Source organism: Lingula anatina, chromosome 9 (assembly GCF_051362555.1).
Source record: "Lingula anatina isolate TDL-2025a chromosome 9, LinAna3.0, whole genome shotgun sequence".
Lineage (NCBI taxonomy): Eukaryota > Metazoa > Brachiopoda > Lingulata > Lingulida > Lingulidae > Lingula > Lingula anatina.
In genome coordinates this window covers 7359925-7382567 of record NC_141775.1, presented here as the reverse complement: position 1 = coordinate 7382567, position 22643 = coordinate 7359925, and the positions used below count along the sequence as shown (strand labels likewise).

Genomic DNA, 22643 nt, shown 5'->3' with positions numbered 1-22643 from the left:
TCGGTGCGGGGACGTATTGGCATGTAACCGTTGATGCAATGCATATACTGGTAATATATAGGCCTGCATAAATTATTATAAACCACAGTTGGACAAGTAAATAGATAAAACGTAGTTTTATATATTGAATGAATGCAAATAGTGTGCAGTTTTTAGTCACAAATAAAGTCATTCTGTGTGTTGTAATTTGTTACGTTTTAGCGTCGGGCCTTGAGAAGTCTAGGAAAAATACACATAAAATGAAAACGTAGCCAACTAACTTTACTACAAACACCGTTTCTTCAAAAGAATTTGCCCACGAACTCTATAATTTACAACACAGAATTTACTGATGTAGTATCAACTGGTAAATTATATCAAAAGGACCGACATGTTGAATACCACATTGCTGGTTTCAAACTGGCCTGAAATGGCATCTGGCTGCTGGTCTGACATGACATATCTCAAGTAATCAGCGGTCTCTCAGTAGGGATCCCTATTGAATTTTTTGAGTGCAATTTATTCTTTCTACGTTATTTTATCTCGCCCAAGTCTAAATTAGGTGTTTTTCATCTGAATCGTCGTTGCTTTACGCACTTCCTGTACCCCAAGGTCATATGAGAACTCGCCCATCATTTGGATACAAACCTTATTGAAAATGTCTCGCACGTGTTATTAAATGCACTGCTACGGCCTAATAAAATTAGTTTAGGTAGTAACTTGAGTCGACATGGATACTCTTAGATGACAACAAGCTTCAAAATGCCTATTTTGAAGAAGACGCAGATTCTAGCTCTACGCAATGCAGCGGTGGCAGTACCTGCGGAGAATGTGACCACGGGACCTGCTTTATTACGTACCTACCTGTCCACTTGTTCTTGGTGCAAGAGGTTGCAGCAGTTCCATAACTGGAACAGATACTGTAAGTTCGCCGCGGGACATTATCTTTGGTGGGTCCAGGGGTGCGGTGGCGCTGTGTAGTTTTGCTTCACCCCAGTAGTCATGTCTTAGGCTGTATATATTCCCAGAGCTTTTAATCGATCTATCCCCGCGGGGAGTCTCACTAGATTACTGTCAGATATTGAGATAATCCGGCTTAAATGTCCGTCCCGCCTACTACAAGCTGTAGGGGGTAATTAACTTTCGTGTCTGCCCGACTGACAGCTATTTAGCGTGAACCCCCAGGGAGTTAGGTCGATCTAAAGTAGATCGATCTAATCTCTGGAAATGGGGTCTTAGTTCCGCCACGCACTGGTACAACCAATCCCAGCCCTATCGTACAAACTTTTGATCGATCCATCTCCTCGGGGGTTCTTGATAAATTGCAACCAACTTAAGCGGCCTAGATGTCTGTCACGCCCACTAAGCTGATAGGTGGTAATTAACTGTCGTCTAGCAGCTTTAGTAGGCAATTTAACGAGAAACCCCTTGGAGATGGACCGATCCTGTTAGATCGATCTAGGGATGGGAACCCAGTCTTAGTATCATGGGGTCCCTTACTAATTCAACCATTGTTATATGTAGGTTGATCCAACTGCGCTGGGACTCGTGCTGAACAGGGACATAAACAAATCATACTGATTTGATAAGTTGATCGTGAGTTGGATCAGTGAATTATTATTAATTACAGGGTATGAGTATGGGCTGTGCCTGCTTTGTTAGTAAAGAATTGATTGTGTATCTTACATGCAATTAGGTGTATTTTGTAACTTGAATTCATGTGTCTTTGAATTTTTCAGACAAACATGATGTACTCTGTAGACAAGGCCAGGTTGTATACGCAAGTACAAGACCACAAATATACATGGCTTGTTCTGACAACAACAAAAATTCAAACTGCACAGAGGAGAGTCCTGCTAATAACAGGATGAGAGATGATGTGAAAAAATCTACAGTGAAACCTGGAGACTTTGCCAAGAGGGGTGAGTCATTTTAGTTTTTATATAGGGACACTTCACTCAGCAGCAGATTTGGAAGACGGTCATATTTTCCAGTTTACATTGAGGGGTATCTAATTTTCTGTTGAAAGACGGTCAAAAATGGAAGATGGATCAAAAAAGGTGTAATTTGGAAGACTGTCAGAAAATATCTCTGGATCTGCCCCTGACATTGTACATTTCTGTTTTTATTCTGGTCATGAGGTCAACACTCTGTTGCTGCCAAACTTTTTTTTTAATCTGATGGCTTTGCATGGTAAAAATTGTGGGTTCCTTATGAAAATCAGCAAGATCCAATTATTTTTTAGAAAAGTTATTGATTTTTTTGCATTATTGTACAGTTTATTGTTGTTTGGTGTCTGTATATTTGCTAGCTTTGCTGTCTGGTTAAGAAATTGCATGTATAGTTTTGATGAACAAACTCCTTGCTGTGTGATAAGAAAATTTTTTACTGGAACTGAATTGTTGGCAAGTTCATTGAATTCTCTTCTCATTCATAGGTTAAAATTATTAGTGAAGAATATTTGTTGTATTTTAATGTGAGAATCAATTTTACCTCCGCCAAGGAGGTTATGTTTTTGCCCTTATGTTTGTCTGTCTGTCTGTTTGTTTGTTTGTTTGTTTGTTTGTTTGTTTGTCATCAACATAACTCAAAAAGTTATGGACCGATTTTGATGAAATTTACAGGAACTGTCAGAAGTGGGTCAAGGAAGAGATGATTAGTTATTGGTGGTGATCTGGATCAATAATCAATCAATAATCAATAATGAAAAAAATTGCTGCCTTGGCGGAGGTCTGCGCTCTCGGAGTGCTTTTCTATAGTTTTCAATGTGAGAATCATTTGTAACTGTTTCTTTTACAGGTGGTTCATCATCATCATCATCATCATCATCATCATCATCATTTGTGACAGACCAACAGAAAAAAGAGGAATTACGAAAAACTACATGCATCTTAGATGCTTGGGAACAAACAGAAAGCACCAAAAAGAAATTCAAAAAAAAGAAAAGAGAGCTTGATGTTGAATTGCTTGTAACGGAATCGGGTATGTTCGGACCTCTAGATGTGCTGCCCAAATTTATTGCCCATTTTAGCAACAGAAAAACAGTGAAAAACATTGAAAATCAAACAAAGACAAAGAAAAATTTTCCCAAGGTTGTTAAAGACCCCCCTGCCTTCATAGATACAAAGAAGATTTTTCATCAAGTCAGAGGGAGCTTGGATTTTCATCAGGTCGAGAACGAGTTGGAGATGGCATACCAGGAAGAGAGAGAGGAAGATTTGCTTGAAATAAAAACACTTGATTTGAAAAGGTGAGGATGTTTTGTGTGAGGTATTTTTGCATAAAATTGACAATAAGAAAAAAAAGTTTTTATATTTGTATTTATATACACCCATTTGTTGTAATACACGGGTCCTATTATGTTATGCCCCCGTCTGGCCAAATTTGTTTCAGAACCATAACTTAAAAGACCTTTCCCAAAACCCTATTATTCTCGGCAGGGATTGTTGCTAAATTGCATTCAGTGTAAGTGGCTGAAATGATATCTGGCATGCCTACTCAAGCTTCAAGGGGGTAATTGATACTCAACTGTGCGAGCCAGACAATTAAGCTGATTACTCTGGAAGCTCTTTAGCAAGAAACCCCTCAGAGTAAGATCGATCCTGCTAGTACGCTGGGTTTATTGGAACGCGATTTTAGTTTAATTTTTAAAAGCTGTTAATCTGATTATATAGTACATGCATGGTTGGGTGAAATTTAAAAGGAGAAAAGGCTCATTCCTAAATGGAACTATCCTTCTATGTAGATCGTTCTAAATCTATGGGTGCTTGCTGAATACAATTACACCCCATTTCCATAGATTTTTAGATCGATCTATCCCTGTGGGGAGCCTCACTAGATTACTGTCAGCTTGGTCTGTCCAGCCTACTAAAAGCTTTAAGGGGGTAATTAACTATGGTGTCCGCTCGGCTGACTGCAATTTAGCCTGAACCCCCAGGGAGTTAGGTCGATCTAAAACTTGATCTTTAGATTGATCTAAATCTCTGGGAAAGCACCCTTGGATGAACCTGCCTTATCCTGATGTTGAACCTGCCTTATCCTGATGTTGAGTAGAATACAGAAAAGTTGGTGATTATATGAATATGATGGAATCAAGAGGAAACGTGTTAATTTTTAAATTTTGATTGCATTCAGCAGGAGTCCCCATGGAGTTGGATCAATCTACTAAGAAAAAAAGCTTCATTAGGAATGCACCCTAAGGCAAATGCATTTGGTGTGACATGGTATTAAATGTGATAGTGTATTAGTAGGCAAATGGTGAGACAGTGTGTTGGGAGTGACATGTTCCAAGCTGTGAATGACATGGCACTGTTAGTATCAAATATAATTGAATGTACGTCTTCATTTCAGCGATTTAAGGAAACTACTAGAATATGGGATAGGTGGAGAGCAAATCACAGCCGAGCTGCTGGCCTATGTAGATGCATGTTTATACATAGGAGATGTAAGTGAGCCACCAGACGCATAATTTTTTTTTTTTTTTTTTTTTTTTTTTTTTGCAAGACTGCCGCATTTTGTTAACATGGAAGCTCCATAATTTTGGTTTTTGTTGTATGGAATACAAAGAAACCTTGTGATAGTTGTTCACTGTTCAGCACTCTTAAGAGGTAAAGGACTATAATTCTGTATTATATTTTATTTCCTATATATCTTATATTTTAAACAATATACAAGATAAGTGCTTGCAGTACCCCATTATATGACCCGGACTTCGACATGACCCTAACAAGACCCTCAGCCATATTAATTCATTTATTATAATCAGACAATTAACCTCATTTATAAATTAATTGATTAATTAATGAATGATTTTTTTTTTAGCTTGACACTGCATTTCTCACACTGAAGAGAGCTTTGTTGAAATGGTCAAACAGCAAAATTGACTTCCGGAAGAACAGGCTAAAGGTTCATGTGTCCGTTTACAACCTTCTCCTCCATGCTTATGCCTCAGATAAGGTAAGTCTGGACAAGAACCTGTGGCATGGAATCACTTCAGTTCAGAATTGGTCCTAGTGAAGACTGCTGTGGAATTTGGTAGCCAACTGAAAGCTTTGTTTTATTAAGAATTTAAAAAAAGGCCACTTTATCTCATCAGTTTGGTCCTGCGATATTGGCTCTGATGCAGTTTGGAATGGTCTGGACTGGGACAGTGCTGCTTTTACTGAAAGGCAAATTTTAGGAACTCTTGATATTGGGCAGTTTATCTGTTTTTTTTAGACCCACCTGCGTCGAATATATTCCCTGTTAGAAATGATGGAGGAAGCAGGGTATTCAGAGGTGGAGCCAGACGCGGAGTCCTACGCTGCTCTTCTAGAATGTCTGGGCAGGGATGCTGAGAGCCGACGTGATGAGATTCAAATGTGTCTAACCACAATGGAAAGCAAGGTGTGTTAATTTTGATGCTAAAAATTTGTGATTGGTGTGACAGTGAAGAGTGTGTTTGTGCTCATAAATGCGTTAGGTGTGCTTTTCCACGAGCCTTGAGTGATTCTAAGAAACTATAAAAAGAGACCAAAATCTGCTTTGAAATAAAGGAAAGCAAAATGAGTTAGTTGTGATGGTTGGAAAAATTATTTGTGTTAGGTATGATGGTAGTAAGTGTCACTATGGTAAATTGTTTACAGTGACAGAGAACTTGGCTGTTATTCTTAATGTGGACAGAAGTGCATGGACATTTTTTTAAAAATAATATATAACATTTTTTAAACAATGCCAGTGAATGTGCATTTTTTTCTTTCTGTTGCTCCTTTACTGTTGGCATAATTTGAATATCATATAGGTACTTGTTTGAAACAAAACTTATGTCTGGCTAATAAAAGCACAGTATCATCAAAGAACATTCTTCTTGTTTTGTAGGGCATTAATCCCGATTGCATGTTTACGAAGTGCACACTGAAAGAGGAGAGCAAGAACTATATGTTAAAAGTAAGAAACTTTGGTTTAAGTTACCCTGGATAATGGCTGTTGACTAAGCAGAGGGATTTCAATGCATATGCAAACTTTCTCAGTCATCCATTTAATTTTTTTTGTCCACTGCCATTGTCAGCCTGCATTGGTTAATGAAGTTGGTTGTGCCTTTTTTTTTTTTTTTTTTTTTTTTTTTTTTTTTTTTTTTTTTTTTGAAATTTGTGTAAGTAGGTAAAAGGCTTGTATTCTCTCTCTCTCTCTCTCTCTCTCTCTCTCTCTCTCTCTCTCTCTCTCTCTCTCTCTCTCTCTCTCTCTCTCTCTCTCTCTCTCTCTCTCTCTCTCTCTCTCTCTCTCTCTCTCTCTCTAACACACGCCCACTTGTTTATATTCAACATTTCCTTTACACAGGCAATAAGAACTGTGAATGATGAATATGTGCCTCCCACTCCCACTGATGAATCAGACTACAGTGCTGTTCTTCTAGAGGATCTGTCAAGGAAATATGGTGAAAAACAGGTAATGAAGGTGAATTTCATGCACTAAGTTATGGAATTGAATGTGCATTTTTGCTGACACAATTGTGTAGTTGTTACACAAAAATTAAATGTACCTTAATCCTTTTAAGCTTCTTTTCCCTTTTCTTACAGCATGTTTTTTGTATCTGTTTCGAAATACTTCTGAAGATGTACATCTTAGCCTGGCTGATATGTAAAAGGGACCATTCCCATAACTCTATTGTACTAGCAGGATCGATCTATCTCTGAGGGGATTCTTGCTAAATTGCATTCATTTTAGGCATGCACTAAAGTTAATTACCCCCTAGCAGTTTCAGTGGGCCTTACAGACATTTATAAGTTGCTTAAACTGAATGCAACTTAGTGAGAATCCCCCCCCCTCCCCCCCCCCCCCCCCCCCCCCCCCCCCGGAGTTAGGCAGATCCAGCTAGTACAAAAGTTTAATGGGAATTCAGTCAAAGTGTCACCAATTGGACAGTTAACTGGAATTTGCTTCCTCAAAACAGTCAAAAGCAAACGTTTGAAAGGGAGTTAACGCTCCCCTCCTCCCCTCTGTCCTGTAGCATTATTACATATAAGGAATATTCTTAAGTGTTTCTGTACTGATAAATGTAGACCTACTAAAAGTGTGAAAGACTGACAGTCTTGCTCCTCCTCCTAGTCCTATGTCAACCCCTATGCTGGAGAGGTAACTCCAGAACAGTTGATGAATCTCTTGGAGGAGCAGATAAAAAGAGAAGAAGAAGGAATTGCTGAAGTGGACAGTGTTCTTCAACTGACACCAGGGCAACTAGAGGGACATAAAAAGGCGGTAGGCTGCCATTTTTTTTTTATCCTTGAGTAATTTTCCATTAAGGCCAGACCATGTTCTTGTTGGTTAATACATAGCAATTCTCTGAAAGACTAAACTCAACATTTTTTTTAACATATGATGTGAAACCAGCATAGCATACTTTAATTTACTTTTCTCTCATTTTTGTGTGTGGCAGGTGAGCACCAGACTTGACTTTATAATTGGGTAGACGAGCACTTAATTAGGCCTAAACCATAGTTGGAGTAGAAAGCAAATATACAGCATTTGTAAAATTCACAATTTCCCCCATTGAAAAGATCAAGTAATCACCATTTATCCACTTACCTGCATGTTTTCTGCTAGAGTAAAAAAAAATAATACGAGGATTCACTTAGGCAAGGTCCTCTTTATCTAAGGGTACTGTGATATTCATTGTGTTACATAAATACAAAAAGGAATAACATCAATCCTGTTTAATATTGTTTTAGAAACCAAAACTGAAGGAGATTGAGAAGCAGTTCAGGGAAGTATTATTGAAAGCCATTGCTGAAAGACGTGATGAGCTTAATCGAGGGTTTAAAAGTAAGTATTTGTAGGAAATCCTAGCATTTGTTTGAAACAATTGATCATTTTTATAAGATCTGTAAATTATAAAATCAAGACCAAGTGATATTATCTAACAATTTTTAAAAAGTGAACATAAAAACAGGAGGAAAGGTGCTTTTTTTTTTCATTTTTGTTAGACATATTTTTCTGTTCTATCCCTCAGACTGGGTTCCTGTACTTATATCGATCCATCTGGAACAACCTAACTCACTGGGGGTTCATGCTAAATTGCTATCAGCTCAAGAGGCTTAAATGTCTGTCATGCCTACTGAATCAGCTAGGGGTAAAGATAATTACCCCCTAACAGTTTTACTAGGCGTGACAGACGTTTAAGCCGGTTAGTTTGATAGGGAGATAGATTGATCCAAATATCATGGGAATGGTCCCTAAGTGAATGAAGTGTATTCATGTCAACATTATCAAGGATAATTTTTTTATCTTTTATCCACAGGACAGAGTGTGTACAGTCTAAACATAGCTGTATTTCTATCACTGTTGTCTGATCAGCAATATGTGGAGCTCTTAATGAAGGTAGGTCACAGGACTTTGTCACATGACCCTTATCTAGTCGTGTGACTCCTTCTTTTATATAAACTAGAACTTGGCTTTTTTAATGGTATCTCATGCTGGGTTTTCATGCCAAACAAAATTTTCCTTAGAAGAAAGTTATTTACTCCTCACAAATTGTTGCTCATCACTTTTCAGCCTTTTCAATGTGCATTTCCCCCGGTTAACTTTTAATTTGCACCTGCATCCTATATTTGTCAAATAAATTGCCATTTTAGGAAATCCGTAGCTTTTTGACAATTATAGAGGACAAACACTACACTCTTTCCTGGTTTGAACTTCAACTTGGAGAAATGGTCCACAGGCAATATGCAAAAGAAGTGAAGAAGAAAAGGAACATTCTAGAAGATGTAAGTGGCTTGTTAATTAGCAGAAGTGCTGAAGGAGGGAGATAGCTTAAAGGATACTGTGCATATATATATATATATATATATATATATATATATATATATATATATATATATATATATATATATATATATATATACTCATCATGACCTCTATTTTGCAATGATATAAATGGAGTTCAAATTTTCTAAAGGAATGCTTCAAAACTTTATTGCAGTTTGGTGAACAAATACATGTTTAGAATGCACACATATGTGGAATACGTACACCAAATGTCTTAAAAAACTTTTTTGGAAATGGTGTAGCACTAAGTGGCATTCTCTGTGTTACATTCAAAGTGTAAAAAAAAGTCCTAAGAATGTTGTAAGGTAGCTTCACTTGGCATTTGTAAGTTTGAGGGATTTGAGATTTTTGCCATTTGTTTGTATTATTAAGTAAAAATGAATTATGCTTGCAAGCTAGGGGAATGAGTTTCAATACTTAAAGCATTCAAAATGAAATTTAGACCCCATTTCCAGAGATTAGATCGATCTACTTTAGATCGACCTAACTCCCCAGGGGGTTCACGCTAAATAGCTGTCAGCCGGGCGGACACGAAAGTTAATTACCCTCTTACAGCTTGTAGTAGGCGGGACGGTAATTTAAGCAGGATTATCTGACAGTAATCTAGTGAGACTCCCCGCGGGGATAGATCGATCTAAAAGCTCTGGGAATACAGCCTTAAACACCAGTGCAGACTTTCTGAGTGTGATACGTAGATTTAAAACCATTAAAATATTGTCGTAAATACTGTAAAAATGGCACTTTGAGACTTACATTTTTAAGTGTATGAATTTCATTATTTTTCCGACTAGACTAAAACTTTGTATGCAGACTATGTGAAAGTGTACACATCAAAAACCATGGCCCAACCGAACCACAGAAAAACATGGCTGGCATTGCAGGACAAGCATGGTATTGATAGAAACGTAAGTACGCTTAGCCTAGTTTTTTTTTTTTTTTTTTTTTTTTTTTTTAACTCGTTTCATACCTGCAGTGCAGAGAAAGATGGAAAGAAGTGTGTAGAACATCAGCTAATAATTATAAAAGGATAAGTGAACAATCCAGGTAGAAAAATGTGATACAATAAGAGAAATAATTCAGACATCGATGTGGTTAATGCAGTGTCCATGTACATGTTAGTAGAATCAAGGATCCCCTTGTCGTACCCGTTCAAAGGCATTACACACCGCATTGTAATGTGTAGGCCAATGTCAGAGAGTTCAGGCAATGACGTCACCACAAGATAATTCCCCCCCCCCCCCCCTCAAAATTAGGCTAAAGCTTCAGTGGGTAAAACGTGATGAGCAAATCTAGAGAGAAGAGGGGGTTGGATTTTATTGAATTTAGGGCCCCAAAAAGTTGTATTCCCTTTTAATACCAGGAGGGGGCGGGTCATCCAATAAGCTGATTTCAAGCAGCTAAATCCCTGAGTTAGGTCATTCCACGTGGAATCGATGTTCATCAAAAAAAAAAAAGAAGAGCAATATACTGGTTAGAATCTTCTGATTTTTCTTCTGATTTTTTCTCCATTTTCAGAACAACCATGACATTGTCTGTTATTGGCCCCGTGAAATAATAAAACAGGTGAGATAAACTGCATGACCCCATGAGACATTTTAAAATATGTCTGAAAATGACCCATCAGAAAGTTTTTACTAATTTTCCTAAGAATTAATCACAAGTTCTGCAAGCATTTAAGGGGGTTTGGCTGAATAATGGAAACTATGCCTAGAAAAGTGAACAGTTTGCTTTGATATCTTTTACTTAACCAGTATATTCTATTAGCAATAATACATATATGATTGCAGGTCGGCCAACAATTGAGAAGTATAATATTTGAAGAATTGAAAGTTGATACAAAAAAGGGGTGAGTATGTTATTTGGTTTTTGTTTACACACTCTCTCCCTCTTTTTCTTTTTCTTTCTTTTTTTTTTTATCGTTTGTTTACTCGCTACCAAGATCCACATACATTAAGTAACATTTGTTTTCCAGGTTTGTGCCTGCCTTTAGAACATTCTACAAGAAATTCGGCTTTATCACTGAGCAACATATCAAGGTAAAGAAATTCTCATTCAGAATAAAAGCATTTGAAGTTGATTAGATAAAAGGGTAACATTTTCTATCAATTTTTTGGAGATGTTCTTACTGTAAATATAAAGCTTTTTGTTCACTTTTATGTTCAGTGGAAAGGAACTACAGTACATGTGTGTTAATTCAACCTGTACCTAAAGACCTTGAACTTGACACTATTTCAGGCCGATGAAAATCTTACAAGGCTATTCAGACAGGGCTATAAAATGCATTTTGATACCTTCAAATTGCCAATGTTGGTTCCTCCTTTACCTTGGACGAGTACCAAATCCGGGGGAATGATTCATGATCAAGGTACAGTATTGAGGTCAAGGTCAAGGTCAACTTTGATGGGAATCAAGGACAATCATAGTGATATAATCTTGATGCATTCATGTGTCATAATATTGGCCTGTTTTTATTATTATTATTATTACTTTCTTTCACTTTGAGAGCCAGTGTTCAGTCCCTTAATTCCATCTCACTTTTTGAAGTGCATCATTATGGTATTTATGTACCCGTATGTTCACAAGCACAACGAAGCTCTGTCTTGCGAGGTTCAACACAGTTTTTTGTAATTCATATTTGTTATGTTTGTCATATGAGAAAACCTCTCTTTTGCCCATTTTCAGCAGGGGGTGATTAACTTAAAACAGGTTTATCAATATTTTCAGCAAATTTTGTTTAAACTACAGATAGATGGATTTAATGGGCCTTTTTTTTTTTCAGTAAATTTGGTCCGATCAAATGACTCGAGGCCAGTGGACAAAAGAATACAGGCTCGGCCGTCCTCAGACATGTTGCCTTCCTTGGACACTCTCACTGCTCTTGGGGCATGTTCCTGGAAGATTAACGGGCCAGTAAGTCACGACCTCAAAAAAATAGAAGAATGTTCACAGGAGGCATAAAATGCCCTTTGTATGATGTGAAAAAAACTTGAGTGTTTTTGTCTTGGACAGTGGGCTGTAATACAGTTAAATTCAATCATTGTTTAGACTAAAATATTTTTATTATTTTAATATTATGAAAATTGTTACCTTGTATCATTATTACAAAATGGCTATTGTAATTGGTCTAATTTCTTATTAGACTCAAAATTTGGTCCACTTTGGTTCAGTGCCTGTCTTGTTTTAAAACGGGTGCAATATACCATTTATCAAACTAGGTAGTACTGAATTATCTCGCGTCAAAATAGAGAAGCATTTTTGGTTAGAAAGTTTAAACCAGTTAGCAGGTTATGGCTGTTTTAATTTGTCAAACCGCCCCCATTACTTTCAACAGACTGAAGTTTCTTAAACCTTTTTCATTTTTTTTCAGTGAGTAGTCTTTTTCTTCTTTTTCTAAACAATTGTGATTTAGAAATAATTGTCAGGATGGTAATATAGCAATCCTTTATAAATTCTCTAATGAGATAATTTATTTAAAGATAATGAAGCCCTGGATTGCCCCGACAATCTGTGTATGCAGACTCCACTGATGCATGGCATCCCAGTGTTTTGATAGGTTTAATATAAGATCCTACTTACCTTTATGTTCCTTAAAGGTACATACGAACCGAGCATTGGTGGAGTGTGGATTCCCAGTAACACATGTAAACCACTTCTACTAGATTCTTAAATGACTCAAATAAATTCGACATGCCAAGGGAAAAACTGAATAGATCACTCGATCAGCCATAAAAGACCTTTAGACTGCTCCTTTCTTCAAATTTATGGTTGTAAATTTAACCTACTTCCGTGACCTACTTTCCTGCCCCATTGACATACAGCTTAGAATGCCAGCAGAAAAATCTGTTCAAACATCATTTTCGGGTAAAATTAAACAATGCCTTTTGGTAATTCTCTTAGTTATACTACTTGAAACTATATGCTGGCATTTGGTTGGTTTTTGTGACAAAAAATTGACTTTGTATGCATCTTTAAAGAAACTATGTGTTTACACAAATTGTACATTATAATGAATGGAATATGTTAAGTACAGGCATGACAGTAATAATAATATAGTAATATTTATTTGTAGTCTAAAATCCATATAAAATGTTCAGTAGACTTTACATGGGTAAAGTGAACAGAATACAATGAATAAAATCAATAAATATATAAGTAGTTAATATATTAAGATATTAAAATGTGTAGTGCAATGTAAATAAATATATGGACAGTTAAATTTTTAAGATATTAAAATAGTACAATGTAAAAGATATGTACGCAAGTACAGCATGCAAATTTTTATTTTCATTTTCATTAAAATGAAAATACAGAAGGAAATCACATACAACTGGGAACTTTCACTTATTTTATATAGTGTACTGAGGTTGTGATGCCATTTTTTTCCTGTTTCAGATTTTGGACCTGGCTCTTAAAATCTTCAGGGAGAAAGGGGACATGACACTGGATATTCCATATTTACCCTCTTCTTATCCCCCATTACCTAAGATTGACAAGTAAGCATGCGGAACATAAAGAAATAAATGTCCCAAGATGACACCTGGGCTCCGTATCTTGAAAGGTTCGCTATGTTGCGCACGTGCGTAAGTGTCTCGATTCCATGGCCCCGTATCTCGAAATAGAATCGGTTATGGAATCGAGACACTTGCGCACGTGCGCAACATAGGGAACCTTTCGAGATACGGAGCCCTGATCTCTTGTAATCTTTTGGCGTCATGATAGTCCACATTCAGAACAGATGATCCACGGACTAAATATGGCTGACCCATTATAAAAGGAAGTCGCTTAATCTCCTTATGGTCTCACTGCCTCCGCACGAGCCATTAAATGGATTAAATCTCATTCCCATGGTTTAATTGCTAGGCCCCTGCATCAACGGCACGTGTGGCGGCGGAGAGACCATCAGGGGATTATAAACGGCTACCTTTTAAGTGAGTCTGCCATATTTGATCTGGGGATCTGCTAGGCTGTATTCCCAGAGCTTTTAGATCGATCTATCCCCGCGGAGAGTCTCACTAGATTACTTTCAGATAATCCGACTTAAATGTCCGTCCTGCCTACTACAAGCTGTAAGGGGGTAATTAACTTTCGTGTCCGCTCGGTTGACAGCTATTTAGCGTGAACCCCCAGGGAGTTAGGTCGATCTAAAGTAGATCGATCTAATCTCTGGAAATGGGGTCTAAGTTCCCTGATCAACTTGTTCTGAATGCTCTCATAGAATAAGAAAAATGTGATGATTTGGTCATCTCTAACATTAAAGGGATAATAACTCTTCGTATGAGATCTATATTTCACAATAAAAACATTGTGAATAACTCGAAGAAATATAATATATTCTGTTTTACCACAAGAACAGCAGTTATAGCTATTATTCTGATATCTGAGCTTGTCTTTAGACCACGTGACCTCCATTGATGGCTATACTCTGTTAAAATCTCTTAAGAGATTTTAACAAAAAAACCAAACTTTTTAGAAAAAAACCAGGGACTAACTTTGAATATAAAAATGGATTCATTAACCATTGGTAAGTATGGAAAAATTGTTGTTTACTCCAAGAAAATTAATTTTTTGGCAGAAACGAAGAGTTATTATCCCTTTAATCTTTTTTTTTTTTTTTTAAGTTCCATTTTCTGTGGACGGACATATTTCTATCAACTTGTGTCATCTTCATTCCAGAACCATGAGCAAACGGGATCGCAGAGAGGCCTTTCAAAAGAGAGAAAAGATGGTGAAAGAACAGAGTGAGAACTACAGCTTGTGGTGCACGGAACTCTACAGGCTGTCCATGGCAAACATGGTGAGCCTCTTTATCAGATTGTGTTTCATAAAGGGAAATTGATATATCTAAAGCCTTGGTCCCAACCGAACGTAGGGGCTGCTACGTGTGGTCTACGGCCAAAAAAATGGGGAAAACATGGGAGTTTGTGCTTGAGGAGCACGTCCATCGTGCAACTTTTGGAGGGCGCAAACAGCACGTAGAAACTTTTCAACAATTACTTGATTCCTTCCCTGCGATCTAGCTAAGTCCTAGCCGGATGCAAGGTACCTAAAAACCATGCATACAATACGTATTTGGGACCTAGGCTTAAGAAAGCATACACAGCCATATTGAATTTATGACTACTTGACTCTAACTTAAAAATACATGCCAAATGTTGCTTAGGTTAACTTTCTATCGAAGGGAATAAATAAAAATAAGATTTGCCTTGAGAGTGAGATGAAAATATCATTCCTTATGTAAGTAGCTAAGTTATAAATAGCATATATTTCATTTTGATCTCATAGGCATTTAATTTTTTGTTTTAGTTTCGTAATGACGTATTCTGGCTCCCCCATAACATGGACTTCAGGAGCCGTGTCTACACTGTGGCGCCATTCTTACAGCACATGGGTATGATCTGTACATAAAAATTATGTAAAAATAAATAATTTAAAACCAGTTGTTTCCAGTCATTAGAAAACGTCACTTTCCAGGGGAGTAAAAATAAATAATTTAAAACCAATTGTTTCCAGTCATTAGCAATTATTTCCTGTGCATTTTGGTCAGTGTGAAATGAGCAGGCCCGTAATTTCAGGGGGGAGGGGGAGGCTCTTTTTCTGAAAAGTGGACCTTTAACCATGAAACCTTTATGTACGTAGATAAAATTTTACCCAGAGTGGACTTTTTTCCCAGCTAAAAAGGTTGGTGTCTTATACCCCCACAACCCCGTGATGAGAGGAGCAGGGGTTAATTATATATATCCAGTATTTAGGTCACTTATGGTGCAAGTGTATGTCTCCTCCTACTGCAGAGCACACTTAACACCAATTATGTTATCACAGTGTAATAGGCATAACATTTTCATCAAGTATATTTCACAACTGATCAACATCTTTAAGATGAAATATTATTTTTTAAAGAAATTAACTTTTGTCAAATTCGTGATTTCCAGGCAGTGACCTTACAAGGGGTCTGCTGATGTTTGGCACAGGGAAGCCCCTGGGTCCTCGGGGTCTGGACTGGCTGAAGATACATCTTATCAATACGACAGGGTTTAAGAAAAGGTAACAGGGAAAAGGGAGTTTTCGGGGAAAAAAATTAAGCATTTTAAAGACTGAAAAGTCTTATAAATACGACGGGTTTAAGAAAAGGTCAAAGGGAAAGAGGAGTTTTCAGGAAAAAAAAAACGAGCATTTTAAAGACTGAAGGTTTGTCTGTGACTTAATGGCTGAAAATTTGGTCTGAAAGTTGGCTAAGATCATTTGCATTGTGCTGTTTCAGGTCCTCTTTGAAGGAGAGACTTATTTATGCAAATGAGCTGCTGCCGGAGATACTTGACTCTGCAGATTACCCTCTCGAGGTAAATGTGTTCACAGGGAGAACGCTTCTACAAATGACGGGTCTTTTTCTGTGTGTATCTGCGATGTTGTGTGGAAAGTTATTCTTGTAACAATTCCAACATTTTTGCAAAGCAAAATTAAGAATTGATATTTGATAGAATAATATGTGTGCATGCTCGAAATTTGGTGAAACTTGGTATATTTTTAGAAATTTTAATGATTGATTAAAATGATTTTATTTTGTTATGATGATTAATGCAATGAAGAATGTGATAAAATTCATTGTCAGTAAGTATTAAATCGACATTGCTTTTTTATGGCAAATTAGGGCAAAAAATGGTGGCGATCTTCAGATGAGCCCTGGCAGACGTTAGCATGTTCCATGGAAATAGCCAAGGCAATCAGGTCTCCTAATCATGAAGAGTTCATTTCTCATTTTCCTGTACATCAGGTAAGGAAAGACGAAGGATATCTTTCCCTCAAAAAAAAAATTCTAAAAGGTTTCCATGTCTGCCATTTTTTGTGCATAAAAGGTAAACTGTGTGCAATACAAATTTCCCAGTTATGTATTGTGTGTATACATATCTTGCAAAACTAGAGTTCTTTTTCCCAATTCAGCCCTTGAAAACTATAACTTTCACTCCTCAAGTAAAAGTTCTGGTGTAACATGAAAATCTGACTCCCGGAGTCTAATTTCATATACTCACATAAAATAAGATTTATGAAAAGAGAGAGAGAGAGAGAGAGAGAGAGAGAGAGTGTGTGTGTGTGGGTGGGTGGGTGGGTGGGGGGGGGGGGTAAAAATTTTATTATGAAATTTTGACTGGAGATTTTCATGTTACACTTGGTGTGGACAGTTGAGTTATATCTGCATGTGTAAATCTGAAATCTTTCAATAAATTATTACCATAATAATTATAAGTGAGCATGTGGGAAAAAAAGATTTTGATGTTTGCCAAAATTTATTCACAGGATGGCACGTGTAATGGTCTGCAGCACTATGCAGCTTTGGGTCGGGACCAAGCTGGTGCTAAGTCTGTCAACCTCGCCCCTTCGCCTGTACCTTGTGACGTTTATAGTGACGTAACTGAGTTGGTAAGTGACAGTGAAATCAGTGTCTTTATCTTCTGTAGCTGTGTTTTCTGTATGGACTATATTAAATGCTGTTGTAACTATGCAAATTGGTTGGTGACCTTTACAGTGATATATAGCCAGTTGTAAAGAGATCTTGCTGTACTAAGACATCTTGACTCATCTTCTTGATATTTAATGTCATCTACTATCTATGGATTTTGAATAATTGGGTTAAGGAGCAGCTAGTACACATGTTTACTAACAAAAACAATGGGAATTGACTTATTGAAAATCATTTCAGTTTCTCACTTATCTGTGCAATATCTTACATGGCCCACTTGTCTGTTTTAATGACTTTTCTTCTTCCTGCTACTTTTTACAAAGGTGGAAAAAGAAAGACAGGCTGATGCTGCAAAAGGCAATGAAATAGCAAAAGTTTTAGAGGGATTTGTTAGTAGGAAGGTAAGAAAAAACAGGTCATGAAACTCTTCCTGATACTTCTGGAGATTCAGATTGACTTCCATTTTCAGAAATTTTGTCAAAGGTGACTGAACATGCAGTATTTATTCACATATTTCAAATATCTTGCATACTCCATTTTAATTGTACTACTAGCGTGACACTGGTGGTACACATGGTTTTAGTCCCGACCGGTATCATCTGTCGGTTCTGTTGTCATGTCACAGTTACTGCTTCTCCTAGACTACAAGAGCCTGTGTACCCATCTCTTGTATGTAGGTCACATATAATCTCAACTCGATTTATGTAAATTTTGGGCAGAGATATGCCCATAGTTACTACTGAACTTGAATGTGAACTCATATATTGACAGTCTTCCAGTGACCTTGAATTTGACATTTTAACCTACTTTTCACAATGAACTGCACTTTGCAAATTTCAAAGTTCTCATTGAACTTTTGCTTCGAACATCATACTTGAGTTTGTTCTATTCTTTTAATAGGGATGTCATATTATTTAAGTAGGTTTAGATCAAGGAGACGTAAATGCTGTTATTGATCTGAATATATGCTATTTTAGGTGATCAAGCAAACTGTGATGACCACTGTGTATGGAGTAACGCCTTATGGAGCCAAGCTGCAGATTCTCCGTCAATTGACAGAACTTGAGGGTTTCCCTCACATACATGATAAAGAGGCTGCGAAGTATCTGGCAGAAAAGACATTCAAAGCCATTCGCAATATGTTCAAATCAGCCAGAAGAATCCAGGTAGTTGCTGGATATGAATTATAAGATAGTTTACTTTTCTCAAGAAAAAAGCAGTGATAAATTGAATTTATAGTTGTTGTTTTCCATGTCATTTCATTGGTAATTTCCTCTGTTTGAAAAAGTAAAAATTGTAGTCATTTTGAAGTAAATTGTGCAGTCTTTTTTTAGCCATTGACATGGTGTTTCCTGTATCGGAAGTTCATTTTCAATTTCAATTTTTTAAATTTACTTTTGTAGGACTGGTTTATACAGACTTCTGTGGCTGTGTCTAAAGTATGCTTAAAGCCAATGGAGTGGACCACTCCCCTAGGTTTTCCCGTCATCCAGCCTTATTATAAAACAACAAAATACAATATTAAGGATGGCAGCAAAAAATCTGTGAAACTAATTAAACCCAATGCTGTGAAACAGAAGAATGCCTTTCCACCAAACTTTGTTCATTCATTAGATGCCACTCATATGATGTTGACTTCCCTGTACTGTTTAGAGTAAGTACTGGTTTTGGCATGTCTGGGTTGCAGTGCCCTCTCGTGGCAAGAACAGATACAACTTGGGGAAAGCTTGAAACTTAGCTTGGGAATTTTATTTAAAAAAAAAACATTTGAAAAATTGTTAAAAAGATAAGAAAAGAAGTCAAGACTTTGATATGGTTGTTCTCTAATGTCTCTTTAATCTTTTTTGTCATTCTTGCATATTATACATATGTTACTGTGTCATTTTGCATGGGAGAAAAGACATCTAAGTCCAAGCAATAATGTTTCATTGCTCCGTCAGTGCAATTCACTCAAAACAGAAGTAAAAAAAATTCCACGATCTTTTTTTCCCACCTTTACAGAGCAGGAATCACTTTTGTGTCAGTACATGACTGTTTCTGGACACACCCTTGCGATGTGGAAATAATGAACAAAATATGTCGAGAGCAGTTCATTGCTCTCCACAACCAACCAATTTTGAGTCAGCTATCAGAGGAGCTTTGTGAAAAATATGGATTTAGTGAAAGGTATGAAAGGTATCTTAGTCCGGGAATTGCGAAAAGGAAAGGTCTTGAAATTGAAAAACTGTTGAAGTGGATATTTTGAATTTTCTTATTTGTAAATAAGTTTGAGGGGAAAAGTTAGAGATAAGGAAGTTTGTACAAATGGATGTTTTAATTTCTTCAGTTGTTTATTAAAATTATTTTTAAAAACTACAAAATCAGTTAAACGGAAAAAGGAGAAATGATTTTTTGAGTTTTAAAATTGTTACTTGAGACATTCATGATTGTCTTTAATTTTTCAATGATTAGAACTCACATTTAACTTCATTTTCTTTTAGAGAAGCATCAAAAAATCCTTCAATTGCACGTTTAAACGGAATTCTCAGGAGAGTGCCAAAAAAAGGTAAAGACAAATGTAGTAAGCACTGTTTAATAAAGTTTAACCCAGATGTGGTTTTACAGGGCATTGTCCAACCCCCAGTTTTCTTTCTGATAGGAATACAAGTATCACAGGCATAATCTGCCTTTTATTTAATTATATTTTTTATTTGCAATGTACTTCCAACTTTAACACAAAATAGCTCACAAATAGCAAATGGAGTCATGTTAAAGCGAAAAAAAATTTTTTTTGAAAACCATTTCAATCTTTGGTATTGAAGCATCTTATGTTTTTATTCTCTCTAATATCATTCTTTTGTGTTGTTTGTGTTCCAGGTAATTTCGCCTTAGAGAAAGTAAAGAAGTCGGAATACTTCTTCAGCTAGCACTCCCCCTGGTAAAGACGAGCCACTATTCTTTCTCCATAGCACAGGAACATGTTGTGATATGGTTTACACATGCCTGGATACTTCTTTTCTGCCCACTCAGAATCTTTGAAAAGATTGACCAACAGTGACCATTTATGATAAATGTGTCTGGATGATCACAGAAGCACCTTTTATAGATTAAATCACTTAGGGATAAATATGTGGCAGATTTCTCATATTCATCTTTTTTTTAACATTTCTGATATGGTTTTGTTATTTCTACAACAATTATGCATAAAATTTGAAAATCAGTGAATCTATTACTTCTTCAGTAAGAATATATGGTTGGTTTTCGGGTAAGTGGCGATTTGAATAGTCCAAGAGAGGTTTTCTTGTCAGAAAGTTTTTTATGGGAGACATGAATGTTATTGTGCACCATTTGAAGACTTGTAATAATGATTATCTGAAAACTTTTGGTGGAAAAAATTATGAGTAAAATTATGTCACATCCACTTGTTTCACCAATGTAGATTGAAAGTGACTGTTTGCTTAATAAGTCTGATTAATTTTTTTTTTCCAAAAAGGCATCCAATACGTAATCCTTCTCTTATGTTTTACTGATACTTAAAATATATTGAAATGGCGTTGGGGGCATTTCCATGTTCTGTCACATTTTTTAAATTGTGTAACTTCATACTTAGATGTCTCATAGTTCTCACATTCTAAAAATTGCTCCACTTGTAAGAGAATGAATTATTGGTCACATGTACGGAGGACAAAATGACAGACAGATTAACCAACTCTACATATTCAAATACCATGTGCATTTTGAAATTCTTGTGTTTTTTTTTTTTTTTTTTCCCTTCCTTTGTAGGATTGTGATAAGTAATATGTCCATTCATTACTTGCAATCAATACATTAGCAAGTATTTTTTATTGAACTTCTCAGGAGAATATTGTAAACCCTCATTGTCTTTCTATGAGCCTGTTCATGACTGCATATTGATTCATCACAGTTGTAAATAATAAAAATGCCATCAGTCCATGTTAACATTGACATATCTCGGAGACTCTTTTTCAACTTTGTACATTCAATCCAAATGTTAATTCTGGAACACAATGGGATTGAAATGGTAAATTATTGAACAAAATGCAAACTAAATAAATGAAAAATATATTAGTCTCAGTCTTGATTTCTTCAAAGAGTCACTTTCTCAGTCCAGAAAAATTCTAGCACGCCCTGAAGAACAGTTTAACCACTTTATGGAAAAAATTGATGGTTAAAGGGTTTGCTTCATGCCGTCAGAATGGCCTGAACGGGACATATTCTTCAGAAAACATGCCCAACTAACGATATCTTTATCCAAATACACAAATTAAAAGCTCATTTTGTAAATTTTTGGCTTTAAAAAACGTCCTATTTGCTCGGCATGGGAGTTAATGAGCTACGTGGTCACGTGGTCCGATGACGACAATCGAGCCACTGGAGAACAGAGCGTGCTTAGCTGTCAAACTGAGCTGCGTTGTCTACATGTAAGATGACTTCTCTGACTTCTGATAAAAGTTTATACTCATTCAAATCTCTTACCCGAGGGGTCTAAATCCTCGTGAAGCTGTGTAAAACCATTTCCCGTCTAGTCATTTCTTTAACAATCATTTCATTATGGTTATCCCAAGTTGTATAAAACACTGCATTTGAATGAGTTAAGGGAAATGTTGATTATTGCATATGAGGTCCATGTTATTTGTGAAATTCAATTTATTTTATTAAACCGCTGACACTCCGTCTTGCATACTTTTATTAAACTGAGGTAAACAATGCCCGTTACCTTTACAAGTCCTACACTGTATCTTAATCATCCATCTAACTGGAACTTCCTTTACCTCTTAATTAGAGGGTTAAATGGCATTCAATTTGTCTTGCTTGTATCGAACGCACTCTCTATCTAAGCTTTACTCCAGTTATCTCAGGTAAAAATCTACCTGTGCGTTAGTTACAAAGCGCAGCTCCCGTAGACCTGGGGGTACTAGATAAAATCTGAACACCAGGTTTATCGAGGAGCTAGAGAAAGAAAGGAAGAATTTTTCCTGCACAACTTCATAGGAATTTTAACACGGACTTGATCCAGCTTAGACCTCCAAACTAACAGGGTGACATGGGCAATTTTCACAAACAAATCATAAAACTATATTTCAGTTAACCGCCTTTAAAATAAATATACCGTTCTGGGTAAATTAAAATAGTTATTAAATTGCAAGAATATTTTTGACTTAAATGATGATTTTATTATTAATGGAAATAAAGCTACTATATGAGGTACATTTGCTGTGATTACGCTGTCCTTCATGTTTTGCGTAGGTCTACATTTTGCTGTATGTGCTTGTAATCTTTTTAAATATGTGCGTACAATTTTTGCAGGTCTGGTTACCCCCCTGTTATGTGATGAGAGTATTAATTTGGCAATTAGTTCTTTAGCTTATTTGAATAGAATTGCAGTGTAAAATTTTCAACAAGATGTTGGCGA

At 36.5% G+C, this 22643-nt stretch overlaps 1 protein-coding gene across 1 annotated transcript; it reads left to right on the top strand.

The window, feature by feature from the left end:
• Positions 1-437: 437 nt before the first annotated feature.
• LOC106161215 (DNA-directed RNA polymerase, mitochondrial) lies at positions 438-21304 on the top strand. Its single transcript, XM_086996280.1, has 31 exons — positions 438-901; positions 1719-1901; positions 2779-3229; positions 4330-4423; positions 4801-4935; positions 5197-5364; positions 5836-5904; positions 6295-6402; positions 7063-7212; positions 7683-7776; positions 8252-8331; positions 8586-8717; positions 9570-9683; positions 10294-10341; positions 10566-10624; positions 10751-10814; positions 11014-11143; positions 11558-11688; positions 13171-13271; positions 14452-14572; positions 15082-15166; positions 15708-15819; positions 16037-16115; positions 16424-16546; positions 17068-17190; positions 17554-17631; positions 18208-18396; positions 18634-18884; positions 19232-19396; positions 19711-19775; positions 20087-21304. Exons 1-31 carry the CDS (start codon positions 724-726, stop codon positions 20134-20136), a joined length of 3930 nt encoding a protein of 1309 aa, XP_086852406.1. The 5' UTR covers positions 438-723; the 3' UTR covers positions 20137-21304.
• The last annotated feature ends 1339 nt before the right edge of the window (positions 21305-22643 follow it).